Source organism: Dipodomys spectabilis, unplaced genomic scaffold (assembly GCF_019054845.1).
Source record: "Dipodomys spectabilis isolate Male_0828 unplaced genomic scaffold, ASM1905484v1 ptg000157l, whole genome shotgun sequence".
NCBI lineage: Eukaryota > Metazoa > Chordata > Mammalia > Rodentia > Heteromyidae > Dipodomys > Dipodomys spectabilis.
In genome coordinates, this window is record NW_024870834.1 from 7,144,331 (window position 1) to 7,167,033 (window position 22,703).

General features: G+C 41.7%; 1 protein-coding gene across 1 annotated transcript in view; it reads left to right on the forward strand.

Moving 5' to 3' along the window:
* The window catches only part of Rps6ka5 (ribosomal protein S6 kinase A5), a 157,953-nt gene extending 153,128 nt beyond the window's left edge, over positions 1-4,825 (forward strand). Inside the window, exons 16-17 of the mRNA XM_042692700.1 lie at positions 977-1,140; positions 3,025-4,825. Of these exons, the coding sequence (XP_042548634.1) occupies positions 977-1,140; positions 3,025-3,261 (401 nt within the window). The 3' untranslated portion in view covers positions 3,262-4,825. The remainder of the gene's footprint in view (positions 1-976; positions 1,141-3,024) is intronic.
* The last annotated feature ends 17,878 nt before the right edge of the window (positions 4,826-22,703 follow it).

Here is a 22,703-nt window from a genome sequence, read left to right on the forward strand (position 1 = left end):
TACGCTTGGTAATACTGGCAGCCCCTCTTATTCCTTCCTTTCTTCCTTCCTTCCCTTCTTCCCTCCTTTCTCCCTTCCCTCCCTCCTTCCCTCCTTTCTCCCTTCCCTCCTCCCCTCCTTTCTCCCTTCCCTCCTTCCTTCCCTCCTTCCCTCCCTCCTTGCTTCCTTCCCTCCCTCCTTCCTTCCTTCCTTCCTTCCTTCTTTCTTTCCTTCCTTCCTTCCTTCTTTCTTTCATTCTTTCCTTTCTTTCCTTTCATTCCTTGTTTTGCCGTCCTGCCTGGACTTGACTTAGGGCCTGGGCATTGTCCTTGAACTTTTTTTGCTCAAGGCTAGCACTGTACAATTTGAGCCATAGCTCTACTCCCAGCTTTTTAATGGTTCATTGGAGATGAGTCTTTTAGACTGGCTTTGAACCATGATCCTCAGATCTCAGCCTCTTGAGCAGCTAGGATTACAAGCACAAGCCACCAGCACTCAGCTAATCCTTGGAACCCAGGATACGCCCTCTCTATGCAGACCCTTCTCCTGGACCTCACTGTCTGCCCGTGTTACTATTGCACCTATTTGTCATGGTAGAGTCTCCCTTATCTCCTAACTGCTCCTCTGCCACACTCCCTGGTGAAGAAGATGGCTGGCAAAGGCTTCTGCTCTCTCTGAAGTAGACCTCGTTGATGACTCTGCAGTTGACGTTTACCCAGTCACCAGTGGGAGTCCTTGTTTTGGGTGATATTTTCTCCTGATTGGAAAGCCGGTTCGCCCACAGCCTCCTAGAAATAGGCTACTGTGACCTTATCTTAGCATCCTGTCCACTGGGAGATACAAATGTCTATGCAACAGTAATTATCTTTTGGGAGGTTGAAGCCTCATCAACACAATCATGTCATGTGACCGTAATTGAAATTTATACCTGAAGTATAAATCAAACCATGTTTAAAATGGCATATAAGATTAAAATCTCTTCCATTCATTTCCACAGGACTTCTCACAGTTGATCCAAATAAAAGGCTTAAGATGTCTGGCTTGAGATATAATGAGTGGCTTCAGGATGGCAGTCAGCTGTCCTCCAACCCTCTGATGACCCCAGACATTCTGGGATCTTCAGGAGCTGCGGTACACACTTGTGTGAAAGCAACCTTCCACGTAAGGCCCGGTGCGGTGCACATGGAGGGCAGTGTGGAAAGGGATCCTATCCTGTGTTCTTCTTGGTAGCCTCAGAGACATAGTCTCCTTAAGGCACTGAGCATGTATCTTTTTCATTTTAGGCATACTTTTACTGACTGTGTCATGGAATAAACACATTGTAAACAGAGATCATGTGGGTGGTCAGAGTTACTTCTAACCTTCCAAACACTTAAACTTCACATTTAGGATGACTTTGTGAGAAAAGACAGTAGTAACCAGATACTTGAACAGTTAATTTGGGGTAGGTGATGAAAATAAGATGTATAAGAAACTGTTTCCTCTGCTGGCTCACGCCTGTCATCCTAGCTACTCAGGAGGCTGAGATCTCAGGATCACAGTTCAAAGCCGGCCAGGCCGCAAAGTCTGTGAGACTGTTATCTCTAATTAACCACCAGAAAACCAGAAGTGGCACTGTTGCTCAAGTGGTACAGTGCTGAAGAGCCCAAGGACAGCACCCAGCCCCAGAGTTTAAGCCCCACAACCAACAGAAGAAAAAAAAAAGAAGAATGGGTGAAAATCTGTTCATTCAACAACTATCAAATGCATAGCATGATCTAAAGACTGTGAAGGACATGAAGAAAGTTGTGTCAGATCCAAATTGGATTCTTGACAGGCTGGGACTGCCTGGTAATAACTACCTTGTGCAGCTTTTTGTCAGGCATATGCAGTGCATTGAGATAACTAAAGATGACATCAGAGACACAAAATTATCTCCAAAGAGATTATCTTGAGAAGTGAGATGGAATAGCACCACGAGACTTGGAAAAGTGATAGACTAGGAGACATTGAGAAATGGAGAGAATAGCTACAGGCACCATAGCTAGTGGTTCAGGTTTTCTCACTGACAATGATGATGGCTCACTGTAGTACTACCCATATCTGGTGCTAAGAAAATCAAGACAAATCTGGTGTGTAGAACTAAGCTGCTTTGGGGTGAAGTGTCAAGATACACCAGACATTGTATTGGAAAGGCAGAGCAAGGCTCCACAGGGATCAGTCTGGTCTTCCTTGAAAATTCGGGATCACAACTTTAAATCTGAGACAGATTCAGTAAAAAGTAGCAGAGTAACTAACCCAAGTGGCAGTGGCTCACACCTGTAATCCTAGGTACTCAGGAAGCTGAGATCTGAGGATCACAGTTCAAAGCCAGTCCAGATAGGAAAGTCTGTGAAATGCTTATCTCTAGTAAAAGTTACTCAGAAAAAGCTGGAAGTGGAGCTGTGGCTCAAGGGGTAGAGCACTAGCTTTGAGCACAGAGAAGCGCAGGGACAAGTGTCCAGGCCTTGAGTTCAAGCCGCAGGACCGTCAGAGAAGATAGATGTTGGTAAAAGTGGTAGAAATGGTATTGGTTTAAAGAATTGATATTCAGAAGTTCCCAGTAGGTGGTGGCTTCTACTGAGATGTAATGCTAACTTCATCAAAAGATAAACTAGGAGCTGTAAGGCTTAGGAGTAGGGCTCTCGCCATCCAAGCTTAAGGCCCTGAGTTCCATCCCCAGCAACAAGGAAAAATCAATATTAGAATTCTGGTGCCTGGAAAGCCCATCTGGTTTGATTCAGGGCAATCAACAATTTTACTTGGGTCAGGGTGTGGCTGAATGCTGTGGGGCCCTGGGTTCTATTTCTCAGGATAGCAATCTTGCCTGAGCACCTCTCTCCTCTGTGTGTCTGTTTGGATAGAAAAGTTTTCAGAACTTTTTTTCCCAAAACAACTTGGAGCTGCTTCTGCCAATAGAAAGTTATCTTCTGCTGTAAGCTTCTACAAAAAGCTTCAAAATAAGAGGGGGGGGAAGCGTCAATACTTTCTGATCTTTACCAGGGTTCCCTGTGTTCTCTCCCATAGGCCTTTAACAAATACAAGCGAGAAGGGTTTTGCCTTCAGAATGTTGATAAGGCCCCTTTGGCTAAGAGAAGGAAAATGAAGAAGACAAGCACCAGTACCGAGACACGCAGCAGCTCCAGTGAGAGCTCCCACTCCTCTTCCTCCCACTCTCATGGCAAAACGACGCCCACCAAGACGCAGCCCAGCAACCCTGCCGACAGCGGGAACCCAGAGACGCTCTTCCAGTTCTCCGACTGAGCAGCCTAGGAATGGTAGAAATGGCGCGGCTGCCCCTCAGCAGGTGCCTGAGGTGCTGTTCTGTGCTTTAAATGATGTGTCCTGGTGGTCTCACTGGAATCTGACTCATAGTGAACTCTTTCAGGAAAACCCCATTTGGTTGTCCAAAAGCACGGGACAGAGAGTGTTACTGTGAATAGAGCGCACGTGAGGCTTTTAGTCACCCAGCCCGGTGCCCATAGAACTGTTCCTTAAACAGCTAAGGGCTCTATGAAGTTAGGTAGGCACTGGTGAGGTTGGAGCTTTCAAAAGTCCGCCAATAAGACTCAATGATGCCTTTTTCTGTGCCTGGTAGATTAGGTGGATTTTTATGCGCTTTTCACCCTTTGGATGGTGATATTTATCAGAAAAAAAAATAGTCTGTTTTCAAAAGAGTGTAATGAATGTTATTTGTGGCTTATACTTATTTCTTGAGAGAGAATTTTAACTTATTGTTTTATTTTATGGCTATATATGATGATAACCTGCTATTGTTAATCTTTTTTGTTTGTAAAATGTTAAAAGGACGTATGAACTTAAAAGTGTCATGCTGTACATTTGGGTCTGAGATGCATGCCCAGCTTTATGTTTTTCATTTTGCACTGCTCTTTCCTGGCAGTTTGTTTTCACGGTTTTTGCAGAATATTAAGGTACATGTCTCTCTGTTTTAAAATAATATGGCACTTTATACAAGTGTGGCTAAAGCAATCCATTTTATAAAGTGCACTGGTTTAAGTATATGTACTGTATGTTTGCCATTTTTCTATAAAGTACTTTAAATTTGTCCTCACATCCCTCCTCTGCTTTGTGCACAAGTAGAATGGGTGTGTGCGTTGTGTAAATGAGTCATTAGTCACTTATGCACCAATATGAAGAAAAACTAAAGGGAAATCTACTCAACACTGTGCTTCATATCTGTACACTGTGTTGTACTACAGCGGGCACTTCCTCCTGTGGTCGTATATTATGTACATAATATTTTAGAATCACGCCTATGACTTGTTTTTGAAATTTTTCAGTTAAATTTTAAATCCAGAAAGCATATTTTATAAACTAATGCAGAGCACTATTTTATTGCTCAGAAATTCTGAATTCATATTTTAAAAAAAAAACAAGTGCTATGCGATGAATACATTTCATGGAAAGACTGCTGCATTTTAAAATACAATTAATGAATTCCCTATGCAAAAAAATGAAGTGATAGGATTGTATGTTATTTTTTTCTTTTAAAGCCATCACACGAATGAATGTCAGGACTGAGAAAAGTGATCTTTGCTATGTTTACAGGAATTATGCTTCAAAAGATAATGCCCTATATGTTTATTTTGTAGTTTTGGGTAATGGTAACCTATTAAGCTTTAGTTTGGAATTTGGACATGATATTTATTTGTACCTTTCCTGAGGTAATAGCAGCATTAATTTTAATCAGTTATAAATGCTAAAAACATGTTGCATTCTATGTAATGGTAGTATATTTATTACTAAATGTGTATATTAATAACACAGGCAACAAAATGGCAAATATTAAAGTATTTTCAAAAAATTATATTATCCTGTTGACATTTTTGCCCACAGTGGTTGTTTTGTTTTGTTGTTGTTATTGTTTGGGGTTTTTTTGTCAGTCATGGAGCTTAAACTCTGGGCCTGGGCGCTGTCCCTCAGCTCTTCAACTCAAGGCTAGCGCTCTACCACTTGAGCCACAGCTCAAGTTAATTGGAGATAAGAGTCTCACGCCCTTTCCTGACAGGACTGGCTTTGAACTGTTTTCCTCAGATCTCAGCCTCCTGAGTAGCTAGGATGACAGGTGTGAGCCACCAGCACCTGGCCCACAGTGATTGTTGAGAATAACTTTTAATACTTTTCACTGACCTAAATGGGTACCAAATTTTCATTGAGGCAGAGAAAGCTTTATACTCCTAGTTTTCAGTTGTTCCTAGGAATAGTGAGGAAATTTGATGTGAATTATTACCAAACGAGCTAATAAAGTGAGACCCTCAGTTACAGATTTATAATAAGGAATATTTTTGCATTTGATATATTTGGTTTATATATTGAAATGAATAAGTTAACTCTTCAAGTTTTTTGTTTTGAGTTTTTTTACGTGTTTTTTTGTTTGTTTGTTTTTTGGTTTTTTTGTTTTGTTTTGTTTTTGTCTCAGTCCTGGGGCTTAAACTCAGAGCCTGGGCATTGTCCATGAGCTTCTTTTGCTCAAGGCTAATGCTTTACCACTTAAGCCAAAGCTCCACTTCCAGTTCTTTTGGAGATAAGAGTGTCACAAGCTTTCCTACCCAGGCTGGCTTCAAACCTTGATCCTCAGATCTCAGCCTTCTGAGTAGCTGGGATTATAGGCGTGAGCCATCGGCACTGTCAGACTCAAGTCATGTTTTAAACTGTATGTTCTGGTGATAAATGAGTTGTAACAACGAAAATGATCCTGAAAAGCGGTCCAAGTGATTGACTGACTCATTGTGAATAATTTCATTTCTTCCCCTTGGGTCTTCTGGAGGACTTGACAGACACTGAGATGGGCAGAAAGCAGACAGAGGAAGAGACCGGAGGAAAGGCAATGAGCCTCCCTGAAGTCCCTGAAAAGGGCTTTTGACAAGACTGTAGGCCACACACACTCAACCACATGCTCCTGTCCAGTATCCTTATCCTCACCCTGAAAGACAGAACAGAAAGACAGCATTTGATGCAGTTTGCTGCAGCTGACTTAGTGTGCAGACTCTGTGTTAGTGTCCAAGAAATTGCCCTTTAAACCTCACAAAGCTTTCATTTGGTCACAGCGAAAGTTCAACAATACAGGTTGTAAATGAAAGAACTCTGTTAATGTTAGTAGCAAAATAGAAGTAGACCTCAGAAAAACATACATGAGATTCTCTTCCTGAGACTAACCTGAGGGATGGAGCCAAATTCCTTCCTTCTGTATTGATTGTATTTTATATAATTTATACTATCATATATCAAGTTACATTTTTGAAACTACATATGCCTAATCTATTAAGAGGCAAGAATCTTTAGGAAAGGAAGTTAATAAATAAATGAAGAAAGACTAGTTTCTTTCATTACTATGCCAGCTATTTTAAATTTAATTGATTTTCAAAGATACCACTGAATTACTGGAATGCAGCTAAGTTTAATATGATTGACTGTCTTGGAGTTACAGGGTTACTTGTCCATGAAAAGTCACCTTTTAAATTTTTTAGTTGACTACTGATTTTCTTAAATAAGCATGGAAATGGCTACATTTTCACTACAAGGTATTTTAAAGAATCCTAGTTAGCAATGACTGATTCATTTTTTTAAGTAAGAAATTCCTTTGATAACTCACTTTAAGTATATCCTCAGATATTTTATAAAAGTATGCAACTTGTCTGTTCACCTTGCTTCTATTTTAAACACCCATTATTATTCGATTAATTAAGAACAGGATACTTTGCAATGAAGAAAATTTCTAAATGTTTTACTTTAAATACCTTAGACAACCTAATTACTTTGAGTGTTCTCCCAGCCACCAATAATAACCCAATAATAATAATAACATGACTTGGGCATTTGTATTTTTTTTTTGTCCCGTCGTGGGGCCTGAACTCTGGGCCTGGGCGCTGTCCCTCAGCTCTCTAGCTCAAGGCTAGCGCTCTACCACTTGAACCACAGCGCCACTTCCGACTTTTTTCTTTTTGCTTATGTAGTGCTGAGGATGAGGAATCGAACCCAGGGCCTCATGCATGCAAGGCAAGCACTCTACCACTGAGCCACCTTCCCAGCCTGGGCACTTGTATTTTTATACTTGGTATGTGTGTGTGTATATGTGCTGGTCCTTGGGCTTGAACTCAGGGCCTAGGCATTATCCCTGAGCTTTTTTGTTCAAAGCTAATGCTCTACCACTTAAGACATTTGAGTTTTACTTCTTTTTTTTTTTTTTTGGTAATTAATTAGAAAAAAGGCTTTCCTGCCTGGACTGGCTGAAAATCACAATCCTCCAGATGAATTATAGTAACATAATGAAAGATCTTGAAATTATGATATCTAGCCTCAAATGCCAAATAAGAGTCTGATTTCTGAGCTTCATTACACTGTACCAGTGTCTATTGTCACTTGATACCTTTATCCAGCACCAAAATGGACATAAAAAGCTCTTAATGAAATGTGGAATCTAAATGAGCTATGATTAAACTCATCAATGAAAAAAAAGCCATATGATTAACGAAGTATTTATCAAATACCTATTTTAAGTGTACAGTAATCTACTCAAAGGAAACATCTACTACAGCAACATAAAGGTTTTATTCCCCATGTTGATAAGTAACTTCAAATCATGCTATTCTTTAGAAATAGTACTTTCCTTAAGAGTAGTTATTTCAGTTTTGATTCTGTGGTAGTTACAAAGGCCTATGTTCAAGGAGACAACATCTTAAGAGCATTTGATTCGTGCCACTCCTGTCCTCTTCGTCGGCATTGCTTACTTTTGAGCTTTCAGGGTATTTCTTCTGAACCTTCTTCCTATGACCAGTTTTCCACTTCTGTAATTAAGTAGCTAATTTCTGTCCTGAATGTCCTCTTCCCTTATCCATCCATTTCATGAATTTGTGAGGTAACCAGAATATAATTCCTTAGCATGAAGAGGAATAAAAAGAGACATAGCTCCAAACACATGTGTCTTTGTATCTTCATGAGTGCCACATGGGGACCACCAGTTGCTAGCCAGCGCCTCTCCATTATATCAGCTACAAGGCAAAAAGCTGGTTTTGCGGATTTATATTAAAGGCAAGACTCTTGGAAGCCATTTTTCAGGCTTAATTTTCCCCGTGTATTTCTGCTGGGCTAGGAGAAGAACATGTTATAATATTTTCTAGTTGGAAAGTTGCTTGGCTGGTTGCGAGGCATTGATTGAATACTTCACATTAATAATCATGTATCTAATCCAGTGACTGATCTCCAGAGCACAGGAATTTGAGATAAGCCCTATATAATGCCTAGATGATACCGGGATGTTTCTGTTTTCGTTTTCCACTGGGTAACCCTACCATTTTGTACAGTCTTATAAAATTTGTCCCTTTACGTTAAAAATCCAGTTAATTTTATTCTTGTCCATTCCTACATGAAGAAGTTTTTAGAGAGTTTACTTGGAGGCTCTAAGCCAGGGAGCACAGCTACTTGTATATTCTTAATTAAAGACCAGTCCTTCTCTTTCAAGGATGGTCATCCTCTTTCCCCAAGCACACAGATTTGGGAGGGATGTACATGGAGCCGTGAGGGAGGAAGGGATACGTCCCTAACCAGCCAGATCAGCCAAATCAACCCTGGCGATCAATGGCGATGGCATGTCACAGCCAGATCACCCTCACATCCTATTGTTATATCTTGAAAGTCTTTCTGTAAGTCAGGTGATAGTGGCTCATGCCTGTAACCCTAGCTACTCAGAAGGCTGAGAGATAAGGAAACCAGCCCTGACAGGAAAGTCAGTGACTCTTGTCTCCAATTAACCACCTAAAAACCAGAAGTGAAGTGTGGCTCAAATAGTAGAGCACTGGCCTTGAGCAAACAAAAGCTCAGCGGGGCTGGGAAGGTGACTCAATGTTAGAGTGCTAGCCTGAGCTGAAGAGCTCAGGGACAGGACACAGGCCCAGAGTTCAGGCCCCACAACCAGCAGAAAAAAGAAAACAAAAAAAGCTTAGGGACAGTGCCTAAGCCCTGACTTCAAACCCCATAACCACCCCCCAAAAAAGTCTGTATTTAAATAGAAAAGAAAGATGACACAGAAACAACACAAAAGACCTCCAGAAGGAAATTTACTTTTATAAAGAGTATTAACTTTTTTACTTGTAGGTAGATTGAGGGGAAAAAAATCTATTTTCTTGTCTACTTTGTTTTTAAATCCAGAAAAGTTGAGGCATTTGACATCTTCAACTGCAGTTTTATTTTTCACTTAATAGGAGGCTGGTCATATAAATGTGTCTGTCCTGTTGTGATGAATGAACCTGGGGCCGTGATAGGCACTTGATTACCCATAATAGTTTATTTTAGGGTACTGTATGGCTTTTTATTTGCTAAAATTATAAACAGGCAAAAGGAGTTATTAAATGTATAATAATGTCCAGTCTGAAATGAGAAATATGGCATGAATTATTAAAAAGAAGAAAACAAGCCATGCACTGGTGGCTGTAATCCTAACTATACAAGAGGCTGAGATCTGAGGATCATGAGTCAGAGCCAGCCTGGACAAGAAAGTCCATGAGACTCTTATTTCCAGTTAATCACCACAAAACTGGAAGTGGTAGAGCACTAACCTCAAGCAAAAACGCTGAGACAGCAGCCAGGCCCTGAGTTCAAGAATCCCCCTCCCCACCCCCAAAGAGGAAACACATACTTGTAGTTAGAGCAATTTGTTAAAACAGGCATTTTATGTAAGTTGGTATACTTTTTCAAAAGTAATATCTATTCTTAGCTGTGTAACTAAAGACTTGTCAAAAATAATCTAAGATGCATTCATTTGTATACTTAGTCTTCAGCTGCTTACATAGAAATGTAAAGAATGGTTTTATTAGAAAGCAAATGGAGCTAAGAAGATAGAAATTGTTGTTTTTCTTCTTTTGTCTGTGTGAATAATTGGGAGTAAACAGTGCCAAGTTGTCTTCCTTACCTGAATTGATAACTCCTGTCCTCAGTACACACTTTTACTTGCAGTGTTTTGTTTTTCAGTCCGCAGTGCATGTACATTAGTATGTCTTAACACTAAAATTTCCCTCCCCACTTCTTAAAATGTACTCACATATTGTCCTACACTTACATGTAATTAAGATCATAGAAATAAAAGGCTTGATTGGAACAGAGAAAAGAAACGTTAGGAATGAAATGAGGCTGTGTGGGAAAGCACTCAGACTTACAACTTTGAGATAGAAATATTTCCTATAAACAGGGAAGGCTACTTTAAAAAAAAGGTATTTTGATGGTTGTATAGGTAAATCAGTTTTTAAAATGTCATCTGTTGTATGAGTGAAGGAACCTCTTTCACATGTCTGGGTAGGCCTTGAAAGGTGGTTACTTTCTTCCATGAGGCCCATGGATATGTTTTCTCTCTCTCCGCAACTCTTTCCCCAACTTTTCCACTACCTAGTGCATTTAACACTATCAGGAACAAAAGGACCAGACCAAATGGAGCACAAAGGCTGTCTGCGAGGAGTAGTAATTCTTTTAAAATTTGTATAATATGACACATGAAATGAACAGGGTTCAGCTCTGTGAGATTTTTTTTACATGTGTACACATCCAAATTGCCACTATCAAGACCAAGATGTCAATACTCAACAAAACCACAATTCGGACTTCTGTCACTATTCTTGACCCTCCTAAGACATGACAATTTGCCTTGTGAAGGTTAAAAAAAAAAAAAAAGAAAAAGGTCTGGAGTTTTTTGTGTCTGGTTTTTTATTTGGTTAGCATTATGTTTATAAACTCATCTATGTTGCTGCATTAAGAGGACGTAGCTGATAGCTCACTAGTTCACTCTTGGTTATTGTTTTGTTTTTTGGAGAGGGGGTTATTTTGTTTTGGCCCGTCCCGGGGCTTGGACTCAGGGCCTGGACACTGTCCCTGAGCTTCATTTGTTCAAGGCTGGCAGTCTACCACTTGAGCCACTTCCAGATTTTTTTGGTAGCTTATTGGAGATAGGAGTCTCCTGAACTTTCCTGCCAGCATGGCTTTGAACCGTTATCCTCAGATCTCAGCCTCCTGAGTAGCTAGGATTAAGGCATGAGCTACCTGCACTCAGCTAGTTCACTCTTTTTACTACTGATGACAAAACAGACATTCATATTGCTTGTGCATGGTTAGCTTTTGTGTCTAAAACTTCTGTGAGAGTCTTGTATATACCTTCTAGTGGACATTCCTCTTTGCTTTATAATGTAGGAGTGTAACTACTAAGTCATAAGAGGAATAGACATTTAGCTAAAAGATATTGCCAAGTATTTTCCAATAATGGTTGAAAACCTACACTCATCAATAATCAGTGTCTCTAACTGTCCATCATTTTAGCCATTCTGACAAATACATATTGGATTGTGGTTTTTCATGTGTATTTTCCTGAGAAGTAATGATTATGGAACCACATTTGTATTTTCATTACCATTTGGATATCATTTGTTAAGTGGATGTTCAAGACATTTGCTCATATTTAATAGATTGTCTTTTTTCTTTGTAGTTTGCAAGATCCCTTTATATTCAGCGGATGTGAAGTTTTGGTCTAACATATTATTGTTAAATACTATGTTCCTGAGTTTGTTTGGGGTTTTTTGTTTGTTTTTCCAGCAAGAGCGCTACCACTTTGAGCCACTACTCCACTTCTGGTTTTCTGGTGGTTAATTAGAGATAAGAGTCTCATGGACTTTCCTGCCCAGGATGGCTTTGAACTGTAATCCTCAAATCTCAGCCTCGTGAGTAGCTAGGATTACAGGTGTGAGCCACTAGCACCCAGCTCGGATTTTTTTCTACTTTTCAGTTTCCTTGGTGATCAAAAGTTTTGTGTAGTCTTATATACCAGTCTTTTATTTAAGCTTAAAATTTTGGGGTCCTATTAGATAAAAAATTTTAACACAAGGTTATGAAGATATTCTTATGATCTTTCTAAAAGTACTCTATTGCTTTACCCGGTTTTATTTGTATAAAGGAGTAGCCAAATCTGCTGAGTGCTGGTAGCTCATGCCTGTAATCCAAACTACTCAGGAGGCTGAGATCATCAGCATCATGGTCGAAGCCAGCCTGGGCAGAAAAGTCCTAGTGAGACATTTATCTCTAATTAACCACTCAAAAACTGGAACTGGAGCTGTGGCTTAAGGTGGTAGAGCTCTAGCCTTGAGCAAAAAGAGCTCAGGAATATTACCTAGGCCCTGAGTTCAAGCCCCATAACCAACAAGACAAAAAAAACAGCCAAATTCATTTACTTCCATTCGAATGTTACTTGATACAGCACAACAAATTAGTCAGATGGAAATTTCTCATCAATATAGTTCATCAACAGTGAAGTAGGTAATAAAGACTAAGTCAGAGTCCAACAAAATAAGTCCCAGGAAATGAGTTCTTGCAAGGGGGGAGAAGTTAAGGAGGGAGGGATGACGAATGAGGTTGGGGAAAGGGAGATTTCAGTCAAGAATTCATTGTGTGTAGCACAGAATTGAAAAAAAATAAGGAAAGGGTGAGTCGTAGGGAGGGGGGTGAAAATGTTGTAGGGATGACACAGATCAAGATGCAGTGTATGCATAAACTGCTTTGTTAAATAGCAAAAAAAATCCTACAAATTAAGAAAAGAGAGGGACAGGGTGTGTTGGGAGAGTGAGTGACAATGTTGAAAGGGGTGACATTGTGACGTTTTAGGGTTTGGTTTAGTTTTTTGTTTTTTCTTTGGGCGGGGGGGGGGGGGGGGGGGGCGGAGGTTGTCAGTTGTAGGCCTGAACTCTGGGCCTAGGCACTGTCCCTCAGCTCTTCAGCTCAAGGTTAGCCCTCTACCACTTGAGCCACAGTGCCACTTCCAGCTTTTTCTGCTTATGTGGTGCTGAAGAACCCAACCCAGGACCTCATGCATGCAAGGCAAGCACTCTACCACTGAGCCATCTTCCCAGCCCTTGGTTTAGTTTATGAGTGACAACTTCACAAGTTTCTGAAGCGCAAAATCCCATGGAGACAGTTGCTTTGTATGAAACTGATTTAGAGGACTTTCTCTAAGCCTGTATTGTAATATAGGTAAGTAAAGTATCATGACAACTTGTCCTTTGTTTCTTAGAGAACTCATGTATAGCACAACAAGCTTACTCCTTTCAGCCTACATTCTAGGCTTCTTTCCTTGTGACTGCTTCACAGATTTAATAATTGTCTTCCCAGCAGAGGCCAACTGAAATGTATTTTTGTTTAAAAGTAAATATATTTTTCACATGGAGAAAGTAGAGTTGCGAACTCTGTTCATTTTTGTTACTTTTAAGTGGTTGTGTAAAGGGGTCCTCAATTCAGAAGAGTTGCAAACTCTAAATAAGCTGTAAGTATCCATTACTACGTGAACTGCCAGCTAGCCTACACACACACAGACACGAGAGGCTAAACTCCACGCTTGTGCTGACACTGCTCTCAGACCGATCTTATTCTGGTAAAGTTCTCATCACTGGATTAAGGCACCAATGTCGGCATCCTGTGAGAATATTTAGACATTGGAAATTAGTGCATTGTGTCTGAGTTGTCGATTTGAGAACACATTTTTGATGATATTTCCATTTTTAAAAATGATTTTGCAAAAAGGAGGTGGAAAGGCAATTTTGTGATTTTTTTTCTCAGACTGACTAGAGATGTGCTGACTCAGCATCTCTGCCTCCATTTCTTCATCTGCAAAATACAGGACCCAAAAAGCCAGAACCTTGTCTCACGGTACCTTGATCCCCAAAATAGGGAGAACAGAGAGGTGATATTTAATTTTAAAAGTGTCTTTGCTTCTGTACAGTGAATAACTGACCAGCCTCTTGAATTAGAAACTGAGGATAAGTTATGTGAAAAATGAGATCAGTCGAGTATTTATTGCCATCAAATGGCATGAGTGAACATTTACGGCATGGCTTATAGATCTGAGTGTGGCTTTAAATATTATTGCACTTAGCTCATTTGTACAATGTCTTATTATCTGAGTCCGCCTCATTTATTTCTGAGAGCTACATAGATTAAGCCATGTTGTAGCAGTGTCTGAGAATCCAAGTTCAGAAGCCTTAGTGTTCACAGGGCAGTTTCCTGCCAGAAGCTGGGTTCCTTCCTGGTGACTTCACACACCCAGGTGCCAGGTGCTTGTGTAGCCTCTTCCTGGGAACTTTTGGGGAAGTGTGGAGCTGCTACCTCACTGGTTTGATGTATACTCTATGTGTGCGTGTGTGTATATGTACGCGTGCGCACACATGCACGCCTGTCCTGGGGCTTAAACTCAGGGCCTGGTCACTGTCTCAGAGCTTTGGTTCAAGGCTAGTACTTTACCAGTTGAGCCACAGTTCTGTTTACTGTTTTCTTTGTAGTTTATTGGAGATAAGAGTCTCATGGATTTTTTCTACCTGAACTGGATTCAACCCATGAGCTTCAAATCTTAGCCTCCTGAGTAACTAGGATTACGGGCGTGAATCACCAGTGCCAAGCTCTGATGTGTACTTTTTGTTCCAGATTTTCCTAAAACTTGAAACTAACCATGTTATTTTACAAGATGAAAGCATTTTCAATTTTAATACCATCCTTACTCAAAAGGCCTAGTTATCCTAGTATGTTCTGGGCTTTTCTCATGGCTTTCCCCATTGCTTAGCTTGCTTTCTCCACTGGGTATTCGTGGTGGCAAGGAAATGGGGTGGGTGTCGGTTAGGTAGTCGGCAATCTCAACTGTATGTTCATCTTTCTGTGGCAACTAGATTGGTTACCATCACTTACTTCAAGTAAGTTCTTCAACACTGCAGCAGCAGAATCATTGCAGACCAGTGCCTGAGAAGCAGAACCAGGACCTGAGCACCGTGGGTATAACTTCTAGGATCCCAGAGGAAGAATTCAAGGTTGGTTCATGCCCTTGAATAAAGAGCACAGAGAGCCAGGTCCCTTCCCAGAGCAGAACAAAGCATCAAAATGCTGTGAATCATTATTTCCTTCCAGGGAGCATAGTTCAGGGATACTTATAATTTGGAGAGTCCTGGGGGCTCTGGTGTATGCCAGCTGCCTGGTAAGATCAAAACAGTATGTCCATTGTCCTTTAGCAGGTCAGATTTGAGTCATCCTCTACCATTGACGTTAATTGCATCCACCCTTTGTTCTGGTTTGGGCCCCAAATTAATATCAACAAGTAAGTCACTTTGATCGTATCTTTTCTTTGGGTCTTTTCATTTTATGTGCAAGCGCATGCGCGCACACACAGAGTGGCTTCTTTGTCCTATCCTAGGGAAGCTGTGCTAGATCTGGCTGTGCTGCAGGCACCATGTTAACCAAACTGCATGGAAAGGAGCCAGCCAGGAGCCCTAAACCTCAGCAGCAGTCCTCCCGGCAGTCCACCATGGACTGTCAGCGAGAGATGTACTTAAATAAAATGGCCTTTCTAAAAGAACATCTGCTATCAGCTATGGCAATGAGCAGCTGTCAAAGGAAAGTTTTGCTACCCATTGCACCAGGCTGGTGCCAAGGTGGTCTTTTTAGCCTTTTGTTTTTGACTATTTGAGGCCTGATAAACAGGAGCTAAGTCTTCCTTTCCCAAATCTGAGAGGTATGCTTGCAAAGGCAGGTCCTCCCCACTGGCAAAAATTTTTTTTTTTGTCAGTCATGGGGCTTGAACTCAGAGCCTGGACTCTGTCCTTGAGTTCTTTTGCTCAAAGCTAGTACTCTATTACTGTGAGCCACAGTGCCACTTCTGGTTTTCTGATGGTTAACTGGAGATAAGAGTTTCACAGGTTTTCCTGCCTGGGCTGGCTTTGAACTGTGATCCTCAAATTTCAGCCTCCTGAGTAGCTAGGATTACAGGTGTGGGCACCAGCCACCAGCTTGCCTCTGTCTTTTATTGGTCTTTACCCTTCTCAACTCAGCATAGTGAAGTGTTTTGTTTTGGGTTTTTTTTGTCGGTCATGGGGCTTGAACTCTGGGCCTGGGTGCATAGTGAAGTTCTTTACCTGTGAATCTATTGATCACTCTCCTCACTCCCCTTCCACACATACTTCTTTTAAAAAGAAACAAAAACACAATTATGAATCCTGATTCTGTAAAGTCTATGGGTAACTTTTTGAGCACATATTTGACAAAGCCATGTAATTGGCATGTAATTCATATTTTGTTTGCATGGCTATTATTTTTCTCTCTTTAGAAGAATATAAGACATTCATCTAATGCAAAAGGGGTCAGTGTTATTTTGTATCTTCATTTTCATGCCATCTTTGAGTATTTTATTAATATTAATTTCCCCAAAAGGAGTGACTTTTTGCTTGAGATACCTCTTGCATTTGGTAAATAGAGCTTTTCTTTATCTGCTTTCTTGAATTCCATATTTATACATCTAATGAGATTTTTTTAATTGATTCATTCTAGCTGGGCTAGAATCTTTTAAGTATCAATTTATAACAAACTTTCCCTCTTCTTAGGGAATGACTAAGGAGGGCTAAGTGTGCTTTTGTTGCTTTAGATATGCAGTTATTTTTATGTCTTTTGAATGCTTTATTTTCAATGATAATTGGTACTACTTGATTAAAAGTAATCTAACTGGAACTAAGAATTTTTTTTTTTTTTTTTTTTTTTTTGGTCATGGGGCTTGAACTCTGGGCCTGAGCGCTGTCCCTCAGCTCTTCAGCTCAAGGCAGCGCTCTACCACTTGAGCTACAGCACCACTTCCGGTTTTCTGGTGGTTTATTGGAGATAAGAGTTTCATGACTTTCCTGCCCGGGCTGGCTTTGAACCGCGATCCTCAGATCTCAGCCTCCTGAGTAGCTAGGATTACAGGTGTGAGCCACCGGCACCCGGCTGGAACTAAGAATTTATATACTCTTTTATACTCTTATTTGTGGAGAATTGTCAGGGATCCATAGTTGCTTATCTTTGACCATTATTCAAGGTATGTACTTTTCCCCAGCTGTGGTCTTGAAACTAATTTTCTCCTTGTGCTGGCATCTCTCAGTGAGATCTTTAAAACACAGGAATCCAAAAATGACTTGTGTAGAACTGTGATGGTTTCTTCTTTGGAGAATTTGGCCAGGATGCTTAATGGATAGGTTTCATTTTTTTTACTAAGGTAGGAAAGGCTTACTTTTTACTAACTTCTCTCTGTATTTGTTCGAGCTGTAAGAAAAGAATAAACCTGTCCGTGCACACACTCCTGATCTCTGACTTGGTTCTGCTGGGATTTTTCTTTAGGGAGGTCGAGTGTGTGTTGTTTGGGGAACTAATAGCAGTATTTAGGTATAGTGGTCCATGTCAGTAGTGTAACTACAGGTGAGAAGCCTTGAAATAACTTGCATTTGAACTCACATTGTGTGGCTAGCTGAAGAGCGAGTTTCTGAGCTCCCCTTGTCTTCTCTGCTCAGAGCAACACCTTTAAAGGTGCATTCACATCTCACCCTTCAGCTGTCCCTTTTACGAAGCCCTGGGGTTGGGAAGGAAAAAGCCCTGAGCACACTGGGTAAAGGGGGAAGAAATACCTGGTTCTTCAGTTCTGTGTTCCCAGTAGCTAGCTCTGCAGTCTCCTTGGCTTGCTCCTCCCCATCATCCCTCAGGTTAGCTCTGTCCTCTAACATCACCACCTCTCAAAACCAGCTTCTCTCAGTCCTCATAAGGAATAAGTTACCTGAGTTGATCTAGGAGGCAGCAGCAGTTGATAGGATAAGGCCAGATTCAGGGTCTGTGTTAATGGTCTATTGCAGACCAGGCCTAAAGACAAGAGGCATCACTAGAAAGGACAAAGAGAGATATTCTCCCAACACCTGCCAAGTGGAGCCAGTCCTTCTGGCACCTTGACATAGACCAGAGAGACTGATCTTAAACTCTGACCTCCAGCTCATATGTCAGAAGCTCTACTCCAGAATGGTGCAGCCAGAGCCAAGGCTGCCTCCAAGGAGAAGTCATGTCTGTGGGTCTCTTCTGACCTGAGGCAGAGTTCATGGTGCATTGAGAACACTGAGGCCCAACATAGCTTCAGGGCAGATTTGACACGTGCTGCAGAGGACAAGCCCAGAGGACTTGAGGCTATTGTGTTGTCATTGCTGTCATCCTGACTCTCTCTCTCTTACACACACACACACACACACACACACACACACACACACACACACACACACAAAACCTCTCATCTCCTACAGGGTGTCACTCAGGGGAAGCTCACCATGGTCCCCAGCCCTGGGCAGAAACCAAACTTGTGGTTGCTTAGGACTGGGGGTTTGGCACATGGGGATGATAGCTAACTGGTATAGGTGATAAAATGACTCGTCATAATGTACATCATCTATGTAATCTATGCTAAAAAATCCATTGGGGCTGGGAAGGTGGCTCAGTGGTAGAGCACTTGCCTTGCATGCATGAGGCCCTGGGTTTGATTCCTCAGCACCACATAAGCAAAAAGAAAAAAGCTGGAAGTGGCCCTGTGACTCAAGTGGTAGAGTGCTAGCCTTGAGCTGAAGAGCTGAGGGACAGCGCCCAGGCCAGGAGTTCAGGCCCCACGACCACATTTTAAGTGAATGATGTGGTAAATAAATTAGATCTCAGCAACTCTATCTTTAAATAGATTCACTTAACTTTGTGTTGCTTTAAGCCACTATGTTTGTGTAATTCCTTATAGAAACCATAAGAAATGGCACTCCCTCATCCCTGTCTACACCCACCGCGGACCCTCCCACTTGTCTCCCCACTATGTGTGCTCCACACTATGTGTGTGAGAGACAGATTCCCCTCCTCCCCTCTGTCTTTCCTTCCTCTCTTGTTCTTTTTTTTCTCTTCTTAGTACCCCATAGCCTTTGGAGAAGACTAGGTTCCTCTCCGCTGGAGTCCCAGGCTTTGTATCACACCCAAGTGGCTTTGGCACAGAGATGGCTCTGGGGAGCGGAGGACAGGACTGCCTCATCTCCCCTGCCTCCACCTGCTTCTGCATTGGTTCTGCCTAGGATCCGGCCCTCAGCGCAGAGCTTTGCCTAAGACTTGCCATCTTGAGCTCAGCCAGCCACACGGAAGACTGGGGGGTGAAATGCCCTGATCCCAGCCTACTAGCTGAGGACAGTAGGTGGCTGAGAGTAAGCTATGTTGGCTCTCCAGCCCAACTTGGGCTCCCTCCATTGGCCCAGTGTACACCTTCATTTATGCTTTGCATGAAGTTTGTGATGCAGGACATGTTTTCTAAAGCTTTGTAAACTGTATGAGTGAAAAAGAATAGGAATTTATTTTATTTGCTGAAAGAGAAACATCACTTTCAGCCATGGTCCATTTTGCACTCTAAATTTCCTTTTGTCGTTTAGACATGCCTTCCAAACTCGGAGCCCTTGCCCTGGACACCTGGCCCATTCTCCCTCTCACTGGGGCCAGAAATCTCCTGGCCCAATGGAAGAAGTTGACGTTTGCTACAAAGAATTACTGATTACCACCCGTGACTCTTCCTCAGACCCAGGCCTGTGACCCTGAGGACGTGAGCCTGGGGTAGCACCCAGGATTGTGTTGTCAGGACTCTCTAATTGCTACAGACTTAAAAATCAGACTGACACCTTCCTACTTGTCTCTTTAACCATGGTCACTTCTGCTGAGTGTGTATCAGCTCTAAGGTAGACACAATTCTGAAATCTCCAGAGACAGCCCTGCAGATTAACAGCTAACCCAGACGTGTGTTTGGCTATTTATAAGACAGAGAGGAAGTAATCCCCAGGGTAAACCAGGCAGTACCACCAGCTGCCTCACAGAAGTGTGGGCTAACCTCTGACTACTCACCCAGCCACAGAGGGACAGCTCTGGCTTGAGATGCCCCCACTGTCTGTCTACTTTGTAGAATGTTGGTTTGCAAAGGATATAGTACCACGTGCTCAAGAATGTACTATTTGGAAGATAATAATGGATGTCAAGCATCCATGATCGTTTCTAGTAAATGCTATCATTTTATTATTCTATCATGTGATATGACTGAACAACACCTTCAGCCATTGCTTTTCAAGCTGTTCCCTGTGATAGTTGGAGGCCACAGCTGGTACTGGCATCTGGAACTCAGAAACAGGGTAAGGGCTGGGAAGGTGGCTCAGTGGCAGAGCGCTTGCCTTGCATGCCTGAGACCCTGGGTTCAATTCCTCAGCACCACATAAGCAAAAAGAAAAAAGCCGGAAGTGGCACTGTGGCTCAAGTGGTAGAGCACTAGCCTTGAGCTGAAGAGCTGAGGGACAGCGCCCAGGCCCAGAGTTCAGGTCCCACGACTGGACCAAAAAAAAAAAAGAGAAGAAACAGGGTAAAGCACTTTGGGTCCTTCCATTGGATAGCTAGCACAACTGTTAGTGGCTAAGGAACAACCAAGACAATGGCTAGACCAGCCAGTGAGAAGCCTCAAAAAACCTACTTCTGGGGGCTGGGAGGTGGCTCAGTGGTAGAGTGCTTGCCTTGCATGCATGAGGCCCTGGGTTCGATTCCTCAGCACCACAGAAACAAAAAAAGAAAAAAGCCAGAAGTGACGCTGTGGCTCAAGAGGTAGAGCGCTAGCCTTGAGCTGAAGAGCTGAGGGACAGCACCCAGGCCCAGAGTTCAGGCCCCACAACTGGACCCAAAACAAACAAACAAACAAACAAACCCTACTTCCTCAGCATGTTAGATAGTACCACTTGATGTTGGGTTCCAGCCATGTCTTTTTGAGCCTCTCGTTCCCTTATCTGTAAAAGAGGGATGAAGTGATAATATGTTGGTCATTTTCTCTCTACCAGGTCCTCAAATTACAGAAGACTGAAACGTCCCATGGGTAATAGGTAATTTTTTATAAAGTATTCTTCATAAAATACAAATTCTTTATAAAGTATTCCTTATAAAGTACTCTATATAAAGGTAATTCACTATAAAGCATTCTTCATAGAGAACTGTAAAGTCTATAGAGTATGTCTATATATTCAAGTTTTCTAAAATTATAGTTGCTATGAATAGATTACAGATACTGAGGGACCCAAGTGTGGTGGTGCACTCCTACAATACCATCTACTTGGGAGGTAGAAGAAGAAAAATCGTAAGTTCAAATTAGTAGAGACCCTATCTCAAAAATAAAATATGACAAAGGGACTGGAGGCATGGGTCAACAGGTCCTAGGTTCAATCCTCAGTGCTGAAAGAAAAAAAAGAGAATTTATGTTCTTCACAACATATAAAAAATAATTCAAAATAGATCATAAACCTAATCATAGAAACCAAAACCAAAGAATTCTTGGAGGATATAAGCATCCATTTTCATGATCTTGGATTAGGCCTCTGAATCATGTCTTAACTATAACACTGAAAGTCTAGGTAACAAAAGAAAACATTAGATAATCGAATGTTATTGAAACTGCACTGCCAGGTATGTTAGTGCTTACTTGTAATCCCAGGCTCAGGAGGTTGAGATAGGAGGATCTTGAGTTTAAAGCCAGCTTGGACTACATAGTGACACACTATCTCAAAAAATTAAAAAAATCTAATGTTTATACTTCAAAAGATACCATCAAGAAAATGGAAAGGTAATGGAAAACATTTGCACATCATATATCTGATAAGGGAATTGTATCTAGAATAAATAAAGAACTCATAACTCAATAATAAAAAGATAATTCAATTTAAAAATGGGCAGAGAGTTGGAGTTCTCCAAAGACCAACATGAAGGGTTGTTCAGTATTATTTGTTATTGTTACAGTCTGGACATGTATGCCCCCAAAAGGTACATATATTGAAGTCTTGGTCATCTCTCAAGAGATGACTGGTTCATGAGAATGCTAACCTCACCAATAGATAATCCATTGATGACTTCATAGCTGGAGACTGATTAGAGGAAGTAGATTCCTGGAGATGTGCCTTTGAAGGTACTGTCTTATTCCCAGAACCTCCTCCTCTCTCTGCTTCCTGGCTGCCATGAGATGAGCAGCTCTCCCACCACATGCTTCCGCCATGACGCTTCAGCCTCCCTTCGGGCCCACAGAAATGTCTCAACCTCTGAGCCATCATAAATTTTCCCACTCTTCAGTTGTTTTTCTCAGGCATTTTGTCACAGTGATGGAAAAATGGCTGACAATTATCAAGAAAATCAAAATTGCAGGGTTCCAGTGGCTCATGCCTGTCTGTAATCCTAGCTAAGATCTGAGGATCACAGTTAAGAGCCAGCCTGTGCAGGAAAGTCTGTGAGAGACTCATCTCCAATTAACCACCCAAAAGCTGGAAGTGGACCTGTGGCTCAAGTAGAAGAACCAGGGAGCTGGTTCTTGAGCTCAGGGATAGCACCCAGACTCTGAGTTCAAACCCATTATTGGCAACAAAGAGAAAGAGAGAGACGGAGAAAGAGAGAGGGGGGAGAGAGGGGAAGGAAGGAAAGAAGGAAGGAAAGAGAGAGAGAGAGAAAGAAAGAGAGAGAAAGAAAGAGCTGGGCGCTGGTAGCTCACGCCTGTAATGCTAGCTACTTAGGAGGCTGAGATCTGAGGATCCATGTTCAAAGCCAGCCTGGGTAAGAAAGTCTGTGAGACTCTTATCTTCAATAAACTACTCAGAAAACCGGAAGAGGTGCTGTGGCTCAAGTGGTAGAGCGCTCACCTTGAGCTGAAGAGCTGAGGAACAGCATCCAGGCCCAGAGTTCAAGCCCCATGACCGACCAAAAAAAAAAAGAAAGAAGGAATCAAAATCACAAGGAAATGCACTTCATGTATGTATGAATGGCTAAACCCAAAGACACACACGAGGGTGAGAGTGTGGTATTCTAAAATGTGTATTTGACCT